Here is an 18,944-nt window from a genome sequence, read left to right on the forward strand (position 1 = left end):
AAAAGGAAAGATATCCAGACAGTGATTCTCAGATGTTAGTGGGCATCAGAATTACTTGTGATGCTTGTTAAACAGTCCGATTTGAGGAGCCCACTCCTAGAGATTCTGATTCAAGCAGTCTGGTGTGGTCTCGAATGTGTGTGCTTAACAAGTCTTTTGCCAGTCACATACAACTTCTTGCGGGGGGTGGGGGGGGCACCACCCTTAGAGATGATTATCTTGCCTGGAGTTTCACATGCGCCTTTCGTATATTTTGTTTTTAAGCCTTTAGGACCACAAATCCTGTTTAGCTTTTCTAACAGGGTGAAGTAAGCAAGCAGCTTACAGGATCCTTTCTGTGAGCTCTCATCCTGCTTCCTACTCCTGTGCTATAGTCATTCCATCCTTGTGGGTGTGGGCCAGGATGAGGACATGGCAACTAGTCCTTGGGAGCTGGGAAGGGTTTTGATGGGAGGTCAAATGTGTTCTCTACTCACTTGGTGTCTTCTTGTGGTCCTGAAGCCATTCAACCAAAGTAGGTCCATCTCTTCATGAGATTGGAGGCAAGCATGGCCAGAGTGGAAAGAGTGATTTTGGGGCAGGGGGACGGGCAAGCTAGGCATGACTGTATGTCAGATGAGACAATAATGGCTTGAAACACCTTGGGAACATGGCAGTGTCTGAGACTCCTCGTGTGTATGGGCACCGAGACCTACCAGGAGAGCAGCCACCTGCTGGTGAATGACCCTGTTCCCTGCCAACAGAGAGAGGCTCCCATGAGCAAGCCCCAGGCACCCCACTGGTAAATATATCCACTTCTGGAATGGAATATTCCAGTGCGTATGGAGCACACATGCAGACCAAGAGGGGTCTGGGCACTGGCTGCACACTGTTTTTGCTTCATTTTCTTCCTTTTGGCAGCTGGCCGGTGCAGGGATCTGAACCCTTGACCTCAGTGTTACAAGGTGGCGCTCTAACCTACTGAGCCAACCAGTCAGCCCCTGCATGCTGTTTTTTTATTCTGGCTCTTCTTTCAAGCCCCTTTTCCAAGGATTTGAGGGCCATGGTAGCCTCTCCACTACCAGGCGCCTGACAATTTGCTGGGGGGGCCTACTTCCTGAATGACAGCTGCTGTTGGTGGGGAGTCCCTGGGATCTGCCACTTCTTCCTATGGCCTCTGTGTCAGCTCCTCCTGAGATGCCAGCATTCCCTGAGGTCTTGCCATGTGTGAGGGACTTAGCTGTGCTCTGTTGACTTGAATATTGCTTCAAGTATTGAAATCATTCTGTTTCAGCTGGAATATGCTTTACCTTACTTTTTTTTTTTCTTTCCCCAATTTGAGTTTAGCATAGAGTGACCTACACTCTTGTACGTGGATGAGGAAAACCACCCTGAGCAGCATCCCTGGATGTCACACTGTGCACTTTAGGCAGGACATTGACCACAACTCCATAATCTTCACTTTCATGTCTGGAGAATCCCAACAGTGCTTCCTTAGTCTGGCAAGGGCAGGGGCTGCTGAACAGCTGTGAGTGTAAACACCACACCCGGTGAGATCATTCACTGTGTTTGCAGCGTAGTCATGTTGCCCTGAATACCATAATATTGGAGAATGACTGCTTGTCTTGGAACAGCTTTACTTTGGCCTTAATCTGGCCTATGCAAGCATCTACTCTTGGCTTGCAGCCCTCTGCACCTTGTCCTTTGTACCTTCTTTAACTCATATTTTACAACTGGCAGTCAGAAAAAGTAAGGCTTAGTGGGCAGGGACATACATTTCTTCTCCCTTCTAATCAGAGATGGCTTTCTTGAGGTGGCAGATTGAAAGTTGTTCCAGAACATTTAAAGAGGGAAAAGGTAACTAGTGAAGTTGGACTTGAAGAATGAGATTCCCAGCATTCTCAAGCCAGAGCAATTCTGCACCTAATCTTGGCCTTTGTGTACTCTTTGGGTTGGTCCCAGAAACATCATGACTCTCAGGGCATCTTTTAGTCAAGATGACTGAGACCTGAAGGGGCCTCTCAGAGATGTCCCCTAACTGGTGTGGGGTGAGGTTGGGGGTGGCATGTGGCAGCCTTGTGTCTTCTGAAAGGCGATTACGGTTTGCTTTAAACGGCACCCTGGAAATCACCAGAAGGACAAGAAATCCAGTCGTCCCCTCCCCACCCTTCAGAACCCCCAGCCATGGCAAGTAGAGTGGGGATGATGGTAAATATCACAACCCAAGTCTCAGTTCTGCCTAGAGTCTCCCTTTCGATCGGTCTTTAGGCAGGATGGAGATTATGGGAATGCCTGTGGATTGAATCTCATTAATGTGTGCCACCTTTCCCCCTTCAGAGGGGAGGAGGAGGAAGAAGCAAAGGGCTCTGGGTAGTGGACATATCACACAGACACGAAAAGAGGGTCTTTGTGGAGCATGCACTTGAGAAAATCTGTTTCTGAATCCCCCATACATGATTTTGCCACTTAGAAACATTAGACAAGAGGCTTTGTGTTGAGAATTAAGACAGTTTATTGTTTGACCAACATGCTGAGTCTTTTCCACGTTTTACACAGTTTAATGTAAAGTCAGTGTGGCCACGAAGCCTTCTGAGCCTGTAAGAGATGGAAATGCCACCCTCTGTGCTCCTCACAACCAATCACTTTAAAGGGATGGGTGAGGGGAAATTGAGGGGAGAAGTTGACACACCACGAGATGCAGGCTGGACTTTGCTGCTAGGGAGGCTTCCCACCTCCTGAAGGATCCATTTAAACCCTGCTGCAAGGTTTTCCTGATAAACCATACCCTCCTGGGAGTGTCAACCAGAACGGGGGTCGAGTCCAGGAGGTTGCACATTGAGATCCCAAGGTTTAGAATAATTTCAAATAAAAATTCAAAGGGTGCCCTGATCTGGGTGGGTGCCCAAGACAATCGAGAGTAGACTTGGGGACTGGCCCTTCTTTGCAGACCTCTGCCTCACTGCTTAGCAAGGTGACCATGCCTCACATTCCTTGGGGAGAGGTAGTTTGGAAACAAGTGAGCATACAGCCCTGCCTGGTTGGTGCACACAGACATCTGCACAGCTGCCCCACATGTGGCTCAGACATGCTTCACGGTCCTCGGCTACGTGGTCTTATAACCTGACAGCCTCACCTGCCTTCTGTCCTGTGAAGGAATGATGCTGTTCTACCTGCAGGACGGTGAAGCCAGCAGTGCCATCTCTTTATTGTCACACCTGGTTCTTGAGGGCAGGGGCTCCCAGCACTGACTAGTCACCAGGATGATGGACACACTGCAACCAGATATGTCTGCAGTCTTAGCTACCACCATTTCAATCTGTTTCTGTTGCCCAAGACCCTTGAACTGATCTGATTTGGCCGTTACTCCCCTCAGACCTGGGAACATGATAGAATGTTAAGGACAACAGAGAGTGGTGGTAATAATAGCAGGGAGGCCTCTGAGCAAAGTAAATTGTTGCTTTTAACCACCAAGTGGACTCACCTCAGACCATGTAACTGCAGCTACAGCACTCAAGATGCTGATGGGAAACCTTCGTTTTGGCATGAATGTACATTTATAAATATGCTATCTGCTTTTTTCATCTTACACTCAATTTTCTGATGCCTGTGGGTCAAGAGCTTTATTGACAGCTTTTCTTTGAGATCCCCAAAGAAAAGGAGTGCCAAAAGAAGAGCACCCTGCTCATCAGCGAGGTCAGGTGTAGTCTTTGGGAAGACAGACTGTATTACTAAATTGAGATCATTTTCTAAAAGGAATCCTCCACTCTGCCCTCTGCTAAGGATCTATATTCAGCAAAGATGCAATACTCTCGGGGAACACGGAAGCAATTTCATGACATCTTCAAGAGAACCTGACCACTTTATCAGTGAACCTTAACTCTGAATCTAGATCCTACCTACGAGCAAGAGAACAGTGATGACCCATGCTCAAGGTGAGAGTCAAGGAGCCAGCATGCTTCTGTGAAAGAGGTCTGGTTGTCTTGACAGACCCCAGGCAGGGAGGGGTGGAATTGGGCCTGAGGAAAAGAAGGGCCATGGCATGGCACCACTGAGATGGGAAGACCAGAGGAGGCAGCTACCCCCATCCTCTGAGGCCATGGGGTTGGGAGAGCCTGGACTCCGGAGAAGATGCTGCGTGCGTGCTAGGAAAGGCCAGACTCACTAAGGCCACTTCAAGCCAAACGACATCTGCTGCATCTCTTGCTCCTCCTCTAGGCCAAAGAGAAACAGTCCACGGTGCCTTGGTGTGTGCACAGGAGAAGGGAACTGAACTGAGTTTCCACCTCATTTTACAGGATGTTTTAAGAAAAGCTACTGCTTACTGCCAAGAAAATTCACTGAGACCCAGTGCAGACCCCTGTAAATGGGCTGTCCCAGAGGCCATAGCATTAGTTCTCACTGTCAACCAGGCTGGACACTGTAACGTCGACTCCCATAAATTCTCACGAAGTAATAAGCACTCTTCCAGCAAGCACCACTTGGGGTGTGTCTGCAGTGGGGGAACACTGGCCCACACAGGCATGCACACCCATACATATAAGGACATAGAGAGATGGTGGAGATATTCCTGTGGGCTATTTTACCTGTAGTTTAGCACATCTACGCATTATTTTATTGATGGCAAGACAATCACAAGTTATTTGACAATATTAAGTATTTCGTATTTCAACACATTGAAGTACATTTGAATTTCCAAAACTGTTATCACAATGCAAGTTCCAACTTGAGAGCAGGAAAAACAAGAATATACATTGAGCACATGTATCTCTGTGTGAGAACGTGTTTGTGGAAGGTGTATACACAAGTCTATCTCTATATATAATTATGTACACACATATAAAAACTAAACACGTGACATTGGATTATGTTTGTACATTGGTCCTTGCCTTCTGGAAGAGGTGCTCAGTGGAATCCGGCTTCCTTTCGTCTTCATCTGAAGATAGAGTCCTTTCTAAAGATCAGCTGTGACACACAGCCTCGCAGCTGAAGGGGTGTGGCAGGCCCACTGCACAAATATCAGTCCCGCCAGATTCTGCTGCACTTACTGGCTGCCGTTTTGGATTAGTTTCTGAGAAGTTCCAAAGTGCATTCCAGCAACCCTGCTGGAGTCCTGTCTTGTGGAGGATTCACCCCACCACACCCAGACGGTCACTTAGCCCATCTATGATATGCCCATCAGCAGCCTGGAGGAAGAGCCAATGCCAGGTGGGAGGGTTTACATTTTGGCTAGAGTCGCTGCCCACTGCCTGATGTTGTTTAGGCTCAGGGCAGTGACTCTGGGTCTATTTGGAATGCTGGCCAAGGTGGGTTATACTGCTTAGTGAGAAGAGAGTTCTTTTCAGAGTTTTACAGGCCTTCAGGACTAAGCCACTCTGTGGGAGGGTTTACATTTTGGCCAGAGTTGCTGCCCACTGCCTGATGTTGTTTAGGCTCAGGGCAGTGACTCTGGGTCTATTTGGAATGCTGGCCAAGGTGGGTTACACTGCTTAGTGAGAAGAGAGTTCTTTTCAGAGTTTTACAGGCCTTCAGGACTAAGCCACTCTCAGGAATGAGTCAAAAATGTCAAGGATGCCTCTTTGGGGGCAGGTCCCAGTGCCCTGGGCAGCCTTCTGGAGACCCCACCTTAATCATACCCTCAGGTGGTCGCAGTGCAACCACAATACCCACAAAAATATATGCACAAAGACCTCACTGTACCATGCCAGTGGGGTGAAAACAAATCAAGAAATTGGCTTTTCCTGAACGGTATTCAGCAATATTAGTAACCACGGATCTGAGAACATGTTCTCTCTCAAGGTGGTGTTTCTGCGGACAACTCTCCCTTCCCCAATCACAGAGGGGCCAATTCCATGGGGCACAGCCTCCAGCTTCCCTGACATCCCAGGAGGAGGGCTTCAGGGTTGCATGCTGCCAATGTCACACACTGTTCCTTAGATTCAACCCAGCTATGTTTGCTGACCGCAGGGTGGGTTGGCAAGAACATTTCAGAACCATATACAGTGCCCCAATCTATGAACCACGTGTGGATAAAGCTCACAGTTGCCAACAGCACCCCATCCTTCCAATGACCTCTCGCTCTGCCGGTCACTGTGAGCACACAGAACACAAGGTTGCCTGTGCCCTTGACCCCCTTCAGGGCTTTTCAGGGAAAGGAAAGGAGAGGCAGAAGCATTCCCCTTGGACCTGCTGCTGGGCTCCCTGCAGTCCACAGGCCTGAGTTTCAGCTCTGGGCTGGGGCTGATGTCCCTCTCTGGCCATGAGAGGATTGGCAGAACTACCTCTTCAGAGGCTGTTTTGTTCAACCAATGTTTGATTTAAGCAGGTAGGGCCTGGATTGGGGGGGGGGGTTGTTCTGGGCCAGATGACCCAGGATTGGGGCCTAATTAGATTGCTCAGTTTTAATTTATTGGGCTGGGGGAGGGAGGAAGGCAGAGGTAATGAACAGTTCAAACAGGAAGGAGGAGGTGTGTGGAAAAGGTTCTCTATAAGTTTACAAATATACAAAAACAAAAAGCACTTCCCTCAAATAAAAATGACTACATTTTTATCTGGCAAAAAGTTGTATACACATGATTTAAATTTTTTTTTAAATTTTAAGTTTTTGGCAATCTTAATAAAGTACAATATATTACAACCAAACCAAAAAATAGTTGTTTAAGTAACAGCTGTTAGAGTGATGTGATCCCTGATGCCCAGCCTCCCGCCCCATCCCACCCTACTCCTAGAGACAGAGAGAAAAGAAAAATCCTCCCATCTTGATAAACTCATTTCCCACCCCCCTTAGGAAGCTAACCAATAGGAAGCAACACAACAAGCAAGTAGTGTCATGGGAAGCCGGTGGGTCGTGCTCTGCATTAGCAGGAGCAGCCGCCCTCGCTGGCCGGGGGCTCTTGGGGTTTGTCCAGCTTGATGTCAATCACTGCAGGAGCTGGGCTAAGGAAGATGACTCTCACGGACAGGCTGCCACCCTGGCTCATCATCCTGTGCACCCCTCAGCTGCTGCTCTGTCCCTCTGCAAACACCCAGGGATTAGGCTCTTGGCTTGCTGGGACAGAAGGATGCGGCTCCCATCCCTCCTCCTCTTCCCTCCACCCGCCCACTTCCCCTAACCCCTGTCCACCAAAAGCAAAGCCTGTCCTGGGCTGTGGGATCACCATCACCACACCATCCCAGCCATGGCCTCAGCCCTATTACCTGTCACCCCCTCTCCCCGCCACAGCACATGGGAGGTGCGGTGCTCACCGGGCCAGGCATGAATGCTCACATCTCAAAGCACAGGGATATGTTGGCCTTGCCTAGCTGGCAGCAGGAGCATCAACCCCTCAAGTTTTTGTCAGAGCATGACACTTAGATCCTGAAGATGGCTGTTGTGAGAAGCCACATCCTGGGGCCTAAGCTCAGCACCCCTCCAGACCTCTCCATTGGTGCCCTTGGAAGCTATGGACTGGGGAAGCACTTACCAGAACCACCAGGTTCAAAATGCATGGCCAGACTGTTTCTGCCCTCCTCACCAGGCTGCAAGCCAATACTTTAATTATTTGAAATTTTAGCCTTGCACTAAGCCAGATCTAATTACAGCTGAGGATCAGGCCCTTGGGTATCTCACAGAATTGCTTCGTGGACTGGGCTCTGGTGCCTGCTGTAGGATAGCACTGGGACAGGGGTGAATGGGGCAGGAGGTATAAGAAGCTCTGCTATGGGACTCATTGCCGGCATCCTAGGGATGTTTTTGTGGGCCCTACTTGAGGACAACAGGAGAGATTCTTTTGGCTCAAGTACTGTGAAAAGCCATGCTTCTCCTGAAGAGCGTATCTTCTCTCCTTGCCTTGACTGTTAGGAAGCTCAGAGCCAACTTTCTGGCCACCTCTAACAACCACTCAGCAACAGCATATATATATATTTTGAATGACTTTATCTCTGATTTCTCCTACCTTTATCTTCCCTACGTATGTGTATACACATATACAGATACAACTTTATCTTGTTTGTGTATATGTATGTGTGTATAAATACATACACACATACTTTTTATACCGTGGCAGAGTATAAGTAAGTAAATAGATAATAAGGATTTGCCTTTCCACTGCCCACTGCAGTCACCTTTTGTCCTCTCTACTCCAGTCAAACACACCTACTTCTCCACTCCCTGGGGTTTCTGGTAAACCCATTGCCAAGAACGTCCTGCTGTTTCTGTCTGCCAGATGTGGTTCTATGGCCCCGGTAGCCCTAGTCCCTTCTGCACTGTTGGCCTGGGGCAGGCCTTGCTAGGGTCTCCTGGTCTTCTCTTACCCAGCCCTCTCTCAGCATGGTAGCTTCCCAAAGCCAGCTCTGGTGACGGTCATGTCATACTCTGCTACAGAGACACAACTTCCATGGATTTCTCATCCTGGCATTTAAGGCCTCCCACAAGTTAGCACTAGCTCATCCCCTTCCCTCGATCACACACCAAGACTTTGTCAGCCAGATTTCCCCTTCTTCAAACACATCTTATGCTTTCCTTTGTTCATGCTGTTCTTTCCTTCTGAAATGATGCCCCTACCCCATAACCAGGCTTTCTCCCTATTCCACCTGTGAAAAGTGTCCTTGTTCTTTGGTTGAGGGCTCAGGCGACAGTCACTTCCTCTCTGAGACCTTTTCTGGTAGTACTGAACACCTACCCTGTGCCAGGTGCTGCACTGAGCACTGTAAATACGCTACCTCGCTTCAACATTAGACCCCCAGGGGGTGGCGAGTAAAACACCCATCTTCCAGCTAGCAAGCTGAGGAGCCTGGGTGCAAACCCAAGGCTAGCTGACCCCAGAGCTGTGCTCGTAAACCTCTACACTACCAACATCTTGGGCCAGAAGATTCTTTGTTGTGGGTCTGTCCTGTTCATGTAGGATGTTTAGTAGCAGCACCCCTGACCTCTACCTAGAGGTCAATAACACCTGCCCTCCCCCCCCACTATGACAACCCAAATCATCTGAAGACATTACCATTAGGAGAGGGGGTAATATCACTTCCATTTGGAAACCACTGGTCCTGCTGGAAAGATGACCCCTATTACAGCATCACATTTTGCCTAATGTTTAAGTTACCTGACAGCCATTAAAAAAAAATCTTCTCACATGCAACTTGAATTAGAATGCTCCCATACACTACACAGCAATGTGCTCAACTTTACTGCATCAAAATCTCCTGGGAAACTTGTTAAAAATATAGCTCCCTGGGCCCTACTTCAGTAGATCTGGGGATGAGCCCAGGGAGGTGTATTTTTTTTTTTTTTTTTGGTCCTTTTTGAGACCAGCCATACCGCGTTCAGCCAGTGAGTGCTGTGAGTGCACCGGTCATCCCTATATAGGATCCGAACCCGTGGCGGGAGCGCTGCTGCGCTCCCAGCGCCGCACTCTCCTGAGTGTGCCACAGGCTCGGCCCAGGAGGTGTATTTTTAACAAGTTCTCTGGGAGACTACCAATGCACAGAGAGCACTCTCCTGAGTGTGCCACGGGCTCGGCCCAGGAGGTGTATTTTTAACAAGTTCTCTGGGAGACTACCAATGCACAGAGAGCTGGGATGCCATTCTTCTGATACTTCCAGAGCTGCATTATACAAAAAAACTTCCTGCAATGATGGGAGATATTCTGTACTTACACTGTACAATATGGTAGCCATTAGCAACATTGGCGACTGAGTACTTGAAATGTGGCTAGTGCAAGTGAGGAATGAACTTTTAATTGAATTTAATTTTAACTCATTTAAATGTAAACAGTCACATGTGGCTGCAATACTGGGGAGCACAGGTCTAGATCACCTGCTGGGATCTTTCACACATACTCTCTCATTCAGTGTCATTGCCTTCCCTGTGATGCCGCGTGCTGCTGAGATGCAGAGCTCAGGGGTTGCCTGCTGACTGAAAAGGATGGGGAACACTTAGTGGACCCATGTCTAAATAATGCCCGAGAGGAGGAAACTCACTGTGGAAGTTTCCCAGAAGTCTCCAGATATGTTTCTTTCCAGCAGGGAGGGTCACAGTGTATCTGACTGTTCTCTCTGGATCAGGTGTGGCCCCTTGCAGACCACACTCAGTGCACCTGCCTCCTCTCTCTGATTCCTAGAACAGTGACGGGTGGACCCAGACAAGCTGTTACAAACTTGCCTCAAAATGCTGGCTATGCTTCCCCTATGCCAGTGCGTCCTACTCGACTGGCTACACAATCCTGTCCACATCTGAGGCGTCACAGCACCCACAGCTCCATTAGAGAGTGCAATGCCTGTGGGAGCCAATCATCTGGCTTTGTGCACAGCTCTGAACTAACCACTGGGAGGCCTTGGGCATGCTCTACCCTGTTTGGGGCATCACTGTCCTAGTCTGCTTAGAACCACTTCATGAGGTGCCCATGTTAAGCTGTTACTTTTCACATGCTAGTCTTCACCAAAAAGAGGCCAGGGTCCATAAGATGGAGGCATATTGTGTTTGGGCAGAAAGCAAGAGAGGGGTCTTGTATATGCAGACCCTGAGAGGGGCTGGTGGCACTGCCATTTTGTGGCCTCTCAGTCCCTCTTGTTTAGAGAGCAGAGGACAAGGAGGAGGGGGCTGGAGGAGGGGCAGCCCCTGAGGGAGGCCACTTGTCTTGGGTGTGAAGATGAGGCACAGCTGTCCCTCTGAATGTGACCCTAAAGTACACACCTTCGAAACATCTGGATTTGAGCCATCAGTAAACAGAAGCGCCAGTGCACCAGCCCAGCTGAACCAGAGTGGCAGCTGCCTCCACCTGGTCCCTTCTAGGATCTCTGGGATCTGCTCCCAGTTACTCCTGCACAGTGTGAGAAGGTGAAGAAAGGGACACAGACCATATTGCCCTGTGTGGTCTGCTTGCTACATACCCTGTACTCTTTCTCCCCAGGGCCCAGGGGTCACCTACGGCTGGGTGAGATGCTGAGTACAGCAGGATGATGATGTATTAGCTGTCACCCTGGACCCAGAGCCCAGCATGAACTGACTGTGGCCCCCACGGTGGGAGAATGTGAGTGAAGTGGTTACCACTCACCCCCTGGCCAGTCTCTGTGCCTCCAGAGCTGGCAGGATTGGAGCAGGCTGCTGCCACCCTTTTCTTCACCAGCAGGTGCTGCAGGAATTGCCTGCACCTTGTCTCTCCTCCTCTCCCCTGGTCCTGCTCTTAACTTTGCCCTGCAGGTTGGCCTTTATGATTCCTGGCACTTCAAAGGGGCCCCACATGGCAGGTGACACCATGGGGGAACTCCCCTGAGGTCTGGAGCCCAGCTCTGCTACTGACAGTCATAGGATGCCCCTGACAAGGCTCTGAGCCTCAGTTTCCTCATTTCTAATTGGAGTCTCATCACTGACCCATCAGGAGATTCTCCTCATACCTATATTCCTCTTGGCCACTGTTCTTCCTCTGGGGATATACAGACCACAGGACTGCTGGGGCACCTGCTCTATGGCAGACTTTCCTGACCCATCCAGATGGGGTCTTGAGTCTGCTCTGGGAGCTCCCTGAGGAAGGCTAGAGAGGGCCCAACTTCCTGTACGGCCTGTCTCAGGCTTCCCCTTGCTGCAGCCTTGAAGCTCCCATCATCTGGCCTGATCCTGTCCCCCACCCCAGCACCAGGCTGCATCAGGCAGAGGGGGAGGGACAAGCACCACGGCGATGTCGGCTCCTCTTTGGCTTTCAACATGAAGCTACCTGTTTCTTTGGATCTGACCCTCATCAGCCTGAAGATGCCCTGTGACCTCTCGGGGGGCCTTCTCTGACCTGTCATGGGTGTTCACCCTCAGAGGCCTGTGGGGATAAGTGGAAGATGCTGGGAAGTGGCTTTGTGGGGACAGACTGCATTCTGAAGGACACAGGCCATGGACATAAGTGCCCAGGCTCTGGAGGCTTACTTGGGCAGGTGCATCTGAGTAGGCACAAGGAAGGCCAGTCTGGGGGCAATGCCCTGACCCACCAAAACAGCTCTTATCTGATCTTCTCAAATGCCCTTTGAGGGACAGTGTCCCAGAATGGATTGGGCTGGATATGGAGGAAGCAAGCCTGAGTGTGAATCCTAACATGCTGTGTGATACTGGGCAAACCAGACGACCTCTCTAAACCTCAATGTCAGCATCTAGGTGTCGCCTCAGGTTTGGTTGGACTATGTGAATGGTGACCCTGTTCCACAGAGCAGTGGGGAGCTAAAGGGGCTGTGCAGGGCCAGGCAAGAAGGCAGGCAGGACACAGGAGGAGGCCTCTGTGGGGGGAGCTGTCTCATGTACAGTGGACTGGAACACGTTGAAATCACGCCCTGAGTGTACAGAAGGCTTCCCTGTAGTGACGACTCTGTTCATATTCATGAATTACACATCCATGTTCATTGTGAAGAAGGGCAGAGTTAGCACTTCTCAGTCCCCATCCCCACCAGCACTCTGTGCCCATCCCTTAGTATCCCCATGCTGTTTTGGAAGAAGGAGCATAGATGGTTAGAGCCAGCCGGGGATTCAAAGAACATGGAGTTCAGTCCAGCCCTGTACAGAGGCGGCCCAGGCCACATGCGCTGCCCCCCCGGGAAGGCCGGAGACCAGATGACTGTTCATCCACCATGCTGCAATACTAGTGAATAAATGGCTCTCTAGTACATCTTTTCACGCCCTTGTCAAAGGAAAAGGATACTCCCTTCTTTGCTCTTCTCCTGGACATTCTCCATCCCGGGAAGAGCCGAAGCCACACGTCGGAAGAGCTGAAGAGACGGAGATGCAGCGTGAGCCCCACCCTGGCCTGCCCTGCTCCTGCCACAGTCTCCCCCTCCCACCTCTTCTCATTCTGACCCTGGGCTTTACTGTGTACCCTCAAGGGCAGGGCTTCTCCCAAGTACTCTCCTCACCGCCAGCTCCTCCACTGCAGCAGGCCCAGGTGGGCCTCAGCATGTGGTTTGTGGAAGGAAAGAACAAAGCCGTGGCTTCTCACAAGGTAGGCTGGCCACAGGGTTACCAGGGTAAGGGGGTCATGGCAGTGACTGCAACGGACCTACTCTGGTACAGAAAACTGTCTGGGCCCCCAGGAGGGCTTCTGTCCACTGCCCTCACGGGGACCAGATGTGGAGGACTGACTTTTGAGCTTCCCTTGAGACAAAGGACTCTGTCCTCAGGGAGTCCGGCCAGTCCATGGTGTCGAGGCAGCAGGACACTGGAACCAGGGACAACCATCACAGTGGCAAGATTTCTCTGAGAGTGTGAGGGGCACTGGGAGTGTGAACATGATAAGGTGTGCTTGGATGTGTATGTGTTAGTGTCACGTGTGTACTGGGTATAGGGGTGTATGTGTTGTCTGTGGGTGTGTGTGCATGTGTGTGAGCATGGTATGTGTGGATGTGAATCTGTGGTGTGTATAAGTGTGGGGAATGTGAATGTGTGCGGTGTGTGCACACATACATATGGTTTCCTGTGCATGAGTCTGTGGGGGGGGGGGAAATGATGTGTGTGTGGTTTGTGTGCATGTGAGCTGGGGCAGGTGGCAGGTGGGGTGCTGACAGAGAAGGAATCTTGGAAGTGACAAGTACAAGGTGGAAGTACAAGGCACAGAAAATTCTGAATGTTTGTGACCCCCAAAATTCATTATGTTAAAACCTAATCCCCAGTGCAATAGTATTAAGAAAGGGGGCCTTTAGGAGATGATTAGTCAAGAGGGCAGAACCCTCATGAATTGGATGAGTGCATTATAAAAGAGGCCTGAGGGAGCTTGTCTACCCTTCCACCAGGGATACCAGAAGGTGTCATCTATGAAGAGGAAGGCCCCACCAGATGCTGAATCTGCTGGTGCCTTGATCCTGGACTTGCCAACCTGCAGAACTGTCAGCAAAGCATTCCTATTGTTGTAAGTCACCCAGTCTACAGTAATTTGTTACAGCAGTACAAATGGACTAACATGAATACTCCCCACTCTGCCCACAAATACCAACTGCAAGAGCTTGGAGGACTCTGGGCTTGTAACCTCCACTGCATGAGCTCTCTGAGGACAGGGTAATCTCACCCCAGAGCCCAGCCCTACCTGAGCACCCAGGCTGGGGGACAGGGCTGAAGGCAGTGAAGGCCAAAGTGGGCAAGTTCCTATGAGCCCAGCAGGGTGTTGGACCCCTATAAGAGGGGTGCAGAGGGGGTTCCCTAGAAGAAGTGGGAGAGGGCACGGGGGCCTGGATCATTCCTCCTGTCTCTGACCAATGGGGCAGACGCTATCTGCACTATGGACAGCCTGGTGCCGTCCTCTGCTCCCTGCTTCCTATAACTTCTCATCAGGGGCCCGTGAAGAGCAGCAGCCCAGTCTCTCCTGAAGGCTTCCAGGGTATGGTCCCTCCTCCATGAGACACCACAGCAGTCTCAGCCTGACATGAGGGAGACTGGGAAGCAGGTGGGAGTGAATGGAGCCATAGTGAGGGCACTCCAATTGGGATGGGGACACTGAGTCCTGAGAGCTTCAGGGCCATGGTAACATTGCCACAGTGCCCCTCCCACTCTGTTTCCTCCCACTCCTCTGCCGCCCCCTCCCACTGCCACCAGCATTGTCGCATGGGCTGAGCCATCACTGCATACAGAAGGCCCATGCTGCACAGGTAGCCTGTCTAGTGCTCATGGTAACATTGCCACAGTGCCCCTCCCACTCTGTTTCCTCCCACTCCTCTGCCGCCCCCTCCCACTGCCACCAGCATTGTCTGCATGGGCTGAGCCATCACTGCATACAGAAGGCCCATGCTGCACAGGTAGCCTGTCTAGTGCTCCCGGGCAATGCTGGGTGGCAGGGCAGCAGGGAGACCGAGCCGAGCCATGCCCCTCACTCAGCGTCCCCTCCCACATCACAGGCACCCCTGCTGCCGCCCCCCTGCTCAGAATGCCCTCCCTCCTCACCACCTCTCCAAGTCCTCCTCACTCTTGAAGGCCAGGGCTCTTAACCTTTTTTTGAGCCAAAGACTCCTTTGGCAGTCGGATGAAGCCTACGGACTCCTTTTAAGTGTGTAAAATTGATTACGTACGACATAAAGGAAAAGTTAGTACTGAAATAAACTTCTAAAATATTCGAAGATACAGTTGTGTGACTAGTGTACATGTGCCGCTTACAAGCGCACTGCACGATGCTAGTAATCACTGTGAAACTGAAGTCACGATGCATGCAAAGTGCAAGACACCCGCAGCACTGCGCAGCAATGAAGAAACACCATGGAGCTGACGATGCTAAAGCCACAGGTACTGCTGACATCACCGAGTCTTGTCACCTGCACTAGCACTGATGCAAATGCTGAAGATGTGAGTGTTAGAGGTCAGTGAAAATAAAGGTATATGATTTTTCAGCCCAGGTCCACTGACCCGCTGAATCCCACCCACAGGCTATGTGGGGGTCTATGGACCCAGGCAAGCGACCTGCTGCAGGGCTCGGCCTAACCCCAGCTCCTCTCCCCTCTGGAGCTCCAACCACCCCATGGGTGGGCTCTTTCCTCCTTATCTGTATTGCCCTGCACGGCCCTGAGCACTGCCAAGTGCAGGCATGAGCCCCAAATGCTTATGAGACTGTGTTTCCTGCCCCCTCATCCGAAGTGAGGGGAGATGCTAGGGAACCCCTGCTTCCTTCAGCCACCTGGAGTCGGGGGCCAGACACCCTCATGGCTACAAGGGCCCATGGCTGGTTGCTGCTAAAGTGGTTAGTGACTGACATTCTCCAGACACCCCTCACCCCCCGGTTGAGTGCTGCTTCCTTCTCACGTGCTCCACCAACTCTGGAAGTCAGCTTGCTCCCCCACAGACTGGGTTTATGGGTGCTCGGGCTGGCTGCCCCAACCTGGTCACCGGCCTCTCAGGCCTGGCAGGCCTGAACCTGAGACCGACCACACCCAGAACCCAGCATGGGCCTCTGAGCCAGGCCGTGGGGGACCAGCACCAGCTGTGAGTGTCCTCACCTGCTTCACGTTGTAGCCAGTCTTGGCGCTGGTCTCAATGAACATGACGCTCAGTTCTTTGGCACGCTGCTCCCCTTCCTCGATGGTTATCTGCCTGGAGATGAGGGGAGACGGAAGATCAGTTCAGCAGAGACAGAGGGAGTAACCTGAGATGAGGAGGGACCTGCCTGGCAGGGCAGAGGAGCTGACCAGGCCCCTCAGTCAGCCCTGAGGACAGGCTCTGATCCCAGGGGTCCCTCCAGGGTGAAGGGGACCCGGGGCTCAGCAGGACACCAGCCCCTTTCCCTACTCCCTCCCCAGTGTCCTTCAGCTTAGGAGCAGGCCCTGGAGCGGGTCTGGGGTAGGGCTGTCCCACACCTGCCCGTCCTACAGTTGTGAAGAGCTGTGAGCCATATACTGCCTCCCTCGGTGGTATTATCCATCCCCTTTTCCAAATGACAACACTGAGGTTAAAAGTGACTCCCCCAAGGCCACTTAGCAAAGGAGCTGGGATTTGAGCCCAGTTCTCTTTACTTCGATGACAGCCCTTTAGTAACACAGGGTCTAATACATGTTACTCCTTACAGGGTCAGGGGACCCTGCGAGAAGCCCACATTGCTTTGCTGGAGGCCAAGACCTGTTGCTTTATCTGCCCCAGTCAGGGCCACATGAGATGAGTGGACAAATGGATGGAATGCACCTGAGTCAGCCCTAGAGAAGCCTCTTCAGAGAAAGCTTTGTGCCCAGACACAGTGATGAGCCAGGCTGAGCGAGCTGCAGGTTCATGGCCTACAGACATTCCCCACGCTCACACCTGGGGACCAGGGAGCTCACACCCCCCCACACACTAGTGCAGGAATCTCATGGGGGCAGAGACATGAAGCACATGCAGAAGTCACTGGGGCCTGGGGATTGCTGTGTCTGGGGCTGTGCTGTGGCCATGGTGGGGCACCAGACCATGTGCTACTGGGCAGGCAGACAGAGGGGTGCCTGCCTCTGCCTAGTGGTAGTAGAGGGGGGCTTCAGAGATTAGCCACACAGGGTGAGGGGTCCACCAGGTGTTCTTAAAACTCCTGGTGTATCAAGGCGCCTTTCCTGGATGCATGGGAACAGGTCAGAAGCACAGACCTGCCACCTGTGCATCCCAGAATTCTGTGCTTCTGTGCCCTGGTACCTACCTCTTGTCAGCCAGGTCCGTCTTGTTGCCCACCAGCATGATGATAACGTCACTGCCCCTCTCTGTCCTGACGTCGTCAATCCACTTAGAGGTCTGTTGGAAGGAGTTGAGATCTGGAGACAGAAAGTGGAAACAAACTGGGAGTGAGGGCCAGCTCCCATCTGGAGGTGGGAAGGGGAGGTGTGGGGCCGGGAGCAGGGGCAGGGTAAGCATGTCCCCTCAGACACCCCAGAAGGAGTGGAAGCACAGTCCACATAGCTCGGCTGGGCTGGGGCCTCTAGAGGGAACCGGGAAACTGACCTGCAGCCCCAGAGAGCCCTAGCCCTCTCAGCCACCCTTTGGGGGAGAGAAGTCACCCTATCTGGAAGGTCACTGTGTCATGATTTGCTGCATGGACAAGTAGCTTTAGGGGTTGCCTGAGAGTCAGACCTGACTTTGGGGGCTCCCAGCAGAGAGAAAAATGGGTGCACTGGGCTTGGCTGAGCTTGGAAATAGTGGTGGGGGGGAAGTAGAGGGAGCCACAGCAGCCTGTAGGGAAGGAGGGGCCCTACAGAGCGGCCTCCCCACCAATGCGGGCTCAGGAGAGCTTGGGAAAGGCCAGAGGAGCTTCTGAACAGCACCCTCAGGCTCTGCAGGTAGGAGGAAGGGAAAGGCAGTCCTGAGGCCAGAATCAAGGGAGCCAGAAGCACTGAAAACTCCAGAAGTGGCAAGGCTGTTTCTGGCAGCCCTGCCTCACTTGGAAGACTGACAGGGCTTGCCAAGAGGTGCTGTCACAAGGCAGTGTCTGCCGCTCGGCAGCCTGCATGCCCAAGGGAGGGGGAGGAGCCTGTCCTGGGAGGCCTCAGTTTCCCACAGCCCAGTCTCCCTTCGACTGGGTGGCAGGCAGGGTGAGCCCAGGCCCTTGCGGGGCCAGCTCCCACCTGCACTCAGGTGTGGAATGAGCCTGTGCTCAGGGAGAGGCATGGAGAGAGGGGTGGGCAGAGCAGGGCAGCAGGCTGGCATGGCAGGGGCAGGCACGGCAGGGGCAGGCACACTTCCCTGTGTGACTTCAGGGCTGTGGGCTCACCAGCATATTCCATTAGACCAGGCAGCCAGGCTCTACCTCGCCCCTCCCCCATCCCCACCCCAGAGCCTCCCTGGAGGCTGTGCAGGCCTGTCCAGTATGCTCGCTGTAGCTGGCAAAGCCACAGCACACACAAAGGGCACCCAACCACACGCCCTCAGGGGCTCTCAAGAGGAGCTGGGTGCCAGCTGCGGCTGGATCAGGGTTGGCTGGGGACCAGCATTACCTCCCATGCAGACATACACACACAGAGGTCACACCTTAGGGGTCTTTCTGGCAGCCAGCGGGAGGGAGGGTAAAGATGGGCTAGAGCAGGGGCAGCCCTGGGAGCGTGTGCTCACCCCCACGCACAAGCCCTGTACACCTTGCCCTGTACACCTGTGCCTGTCACAGGAGGTTGGGGCCAGTGGAAAAAAGCTGGTGTTCAAGGGCAGCTCACCTGGAGCACCTGCCTTCCTGCATTCAGGGACAGCCACATGTGTGTGCACACGTGCATATACACCTGCACATGCGAGGGGTCTTCAAAACGTTCATGGAAAGATTTGTATTAATTTTTCATTCCATTTTCTCATAAACATTCTGAAGTATCCTCTTACATGCAGGTATGCCTGAGGTTGCACCTGGGCCCTGGAGCCGCTGTGGGCCACCCTCCCTTGGGCATGGTCCCTCACTCACTTGTGATGTCGTACACCACCACAGCCACGGTGGAGTCCCGGATGTAGCTGGGGATCAGGCTGCGGAACCTCTCCTGGCCAGCTGTGTCCCAGAGCTGCAGTCGCACCTGTCACAGGAAGGGCAGGGCCGGGGCAGAGGGGTCAGTGGGGGGGGGGG

At 52.3% G+C, this 18,944-nt stretch overlaps 1 protein-coding gene across 1 annotated transcript in view; it reads right to left on the minus strand.

Moving 5' to 3' along the window:
• Positions 1–6,437: 6,437 nt before the first annotated feature.
• Positions 6,438–18,944, minus strand: part of RAB6B (RAB6B, member RAS oncogene family) — a 62,736-nt gene continuing 50,229 nt past the window's right edge. Inside the window, exons 4-8 of the mRNA XM_008576095.1 lie at positions 18,789–18,894; positions 17,052–17,163; positions 15,895–15,988; positions 12,627–12,693; positions 6,438–6,898 (exon numbers count right to left, since the gene is read on the minus strand). Of these exons, the coding sequence (XP_008574317.1) occupies positions 6,834–6,898; positions 12,627–12,693; positions 15,895–15,988; positions 17,052–17,163; positions 18,789–18,894 (444 nt within the window). The 3' untranslated portion in view covers positions 6,438–6,833. The remainder of the gene's footprint in view (positions 6,899–12,626; positions 12,694–15,894; positions 15,989–17,051; positions 17,164–18,788; positions 18,895–18,944) is intronic.

Source organism: Galeopterus variegatus, unplaced genomic scaffold (genome assembly GCF_000696425.1).
Source record: "Galeopterus variegatus unplaced genomic scaffold, G_variegatus-3.0.2 Scaffold1287, whole genome shotgun sequence".
Classification (NCBI taxonomy): Eukaryota; Metazoa; Chordata; class Mammalia; order Dermoptera; family Cynocephalidae; genus Galeopterus; species Galeopterus variegatus.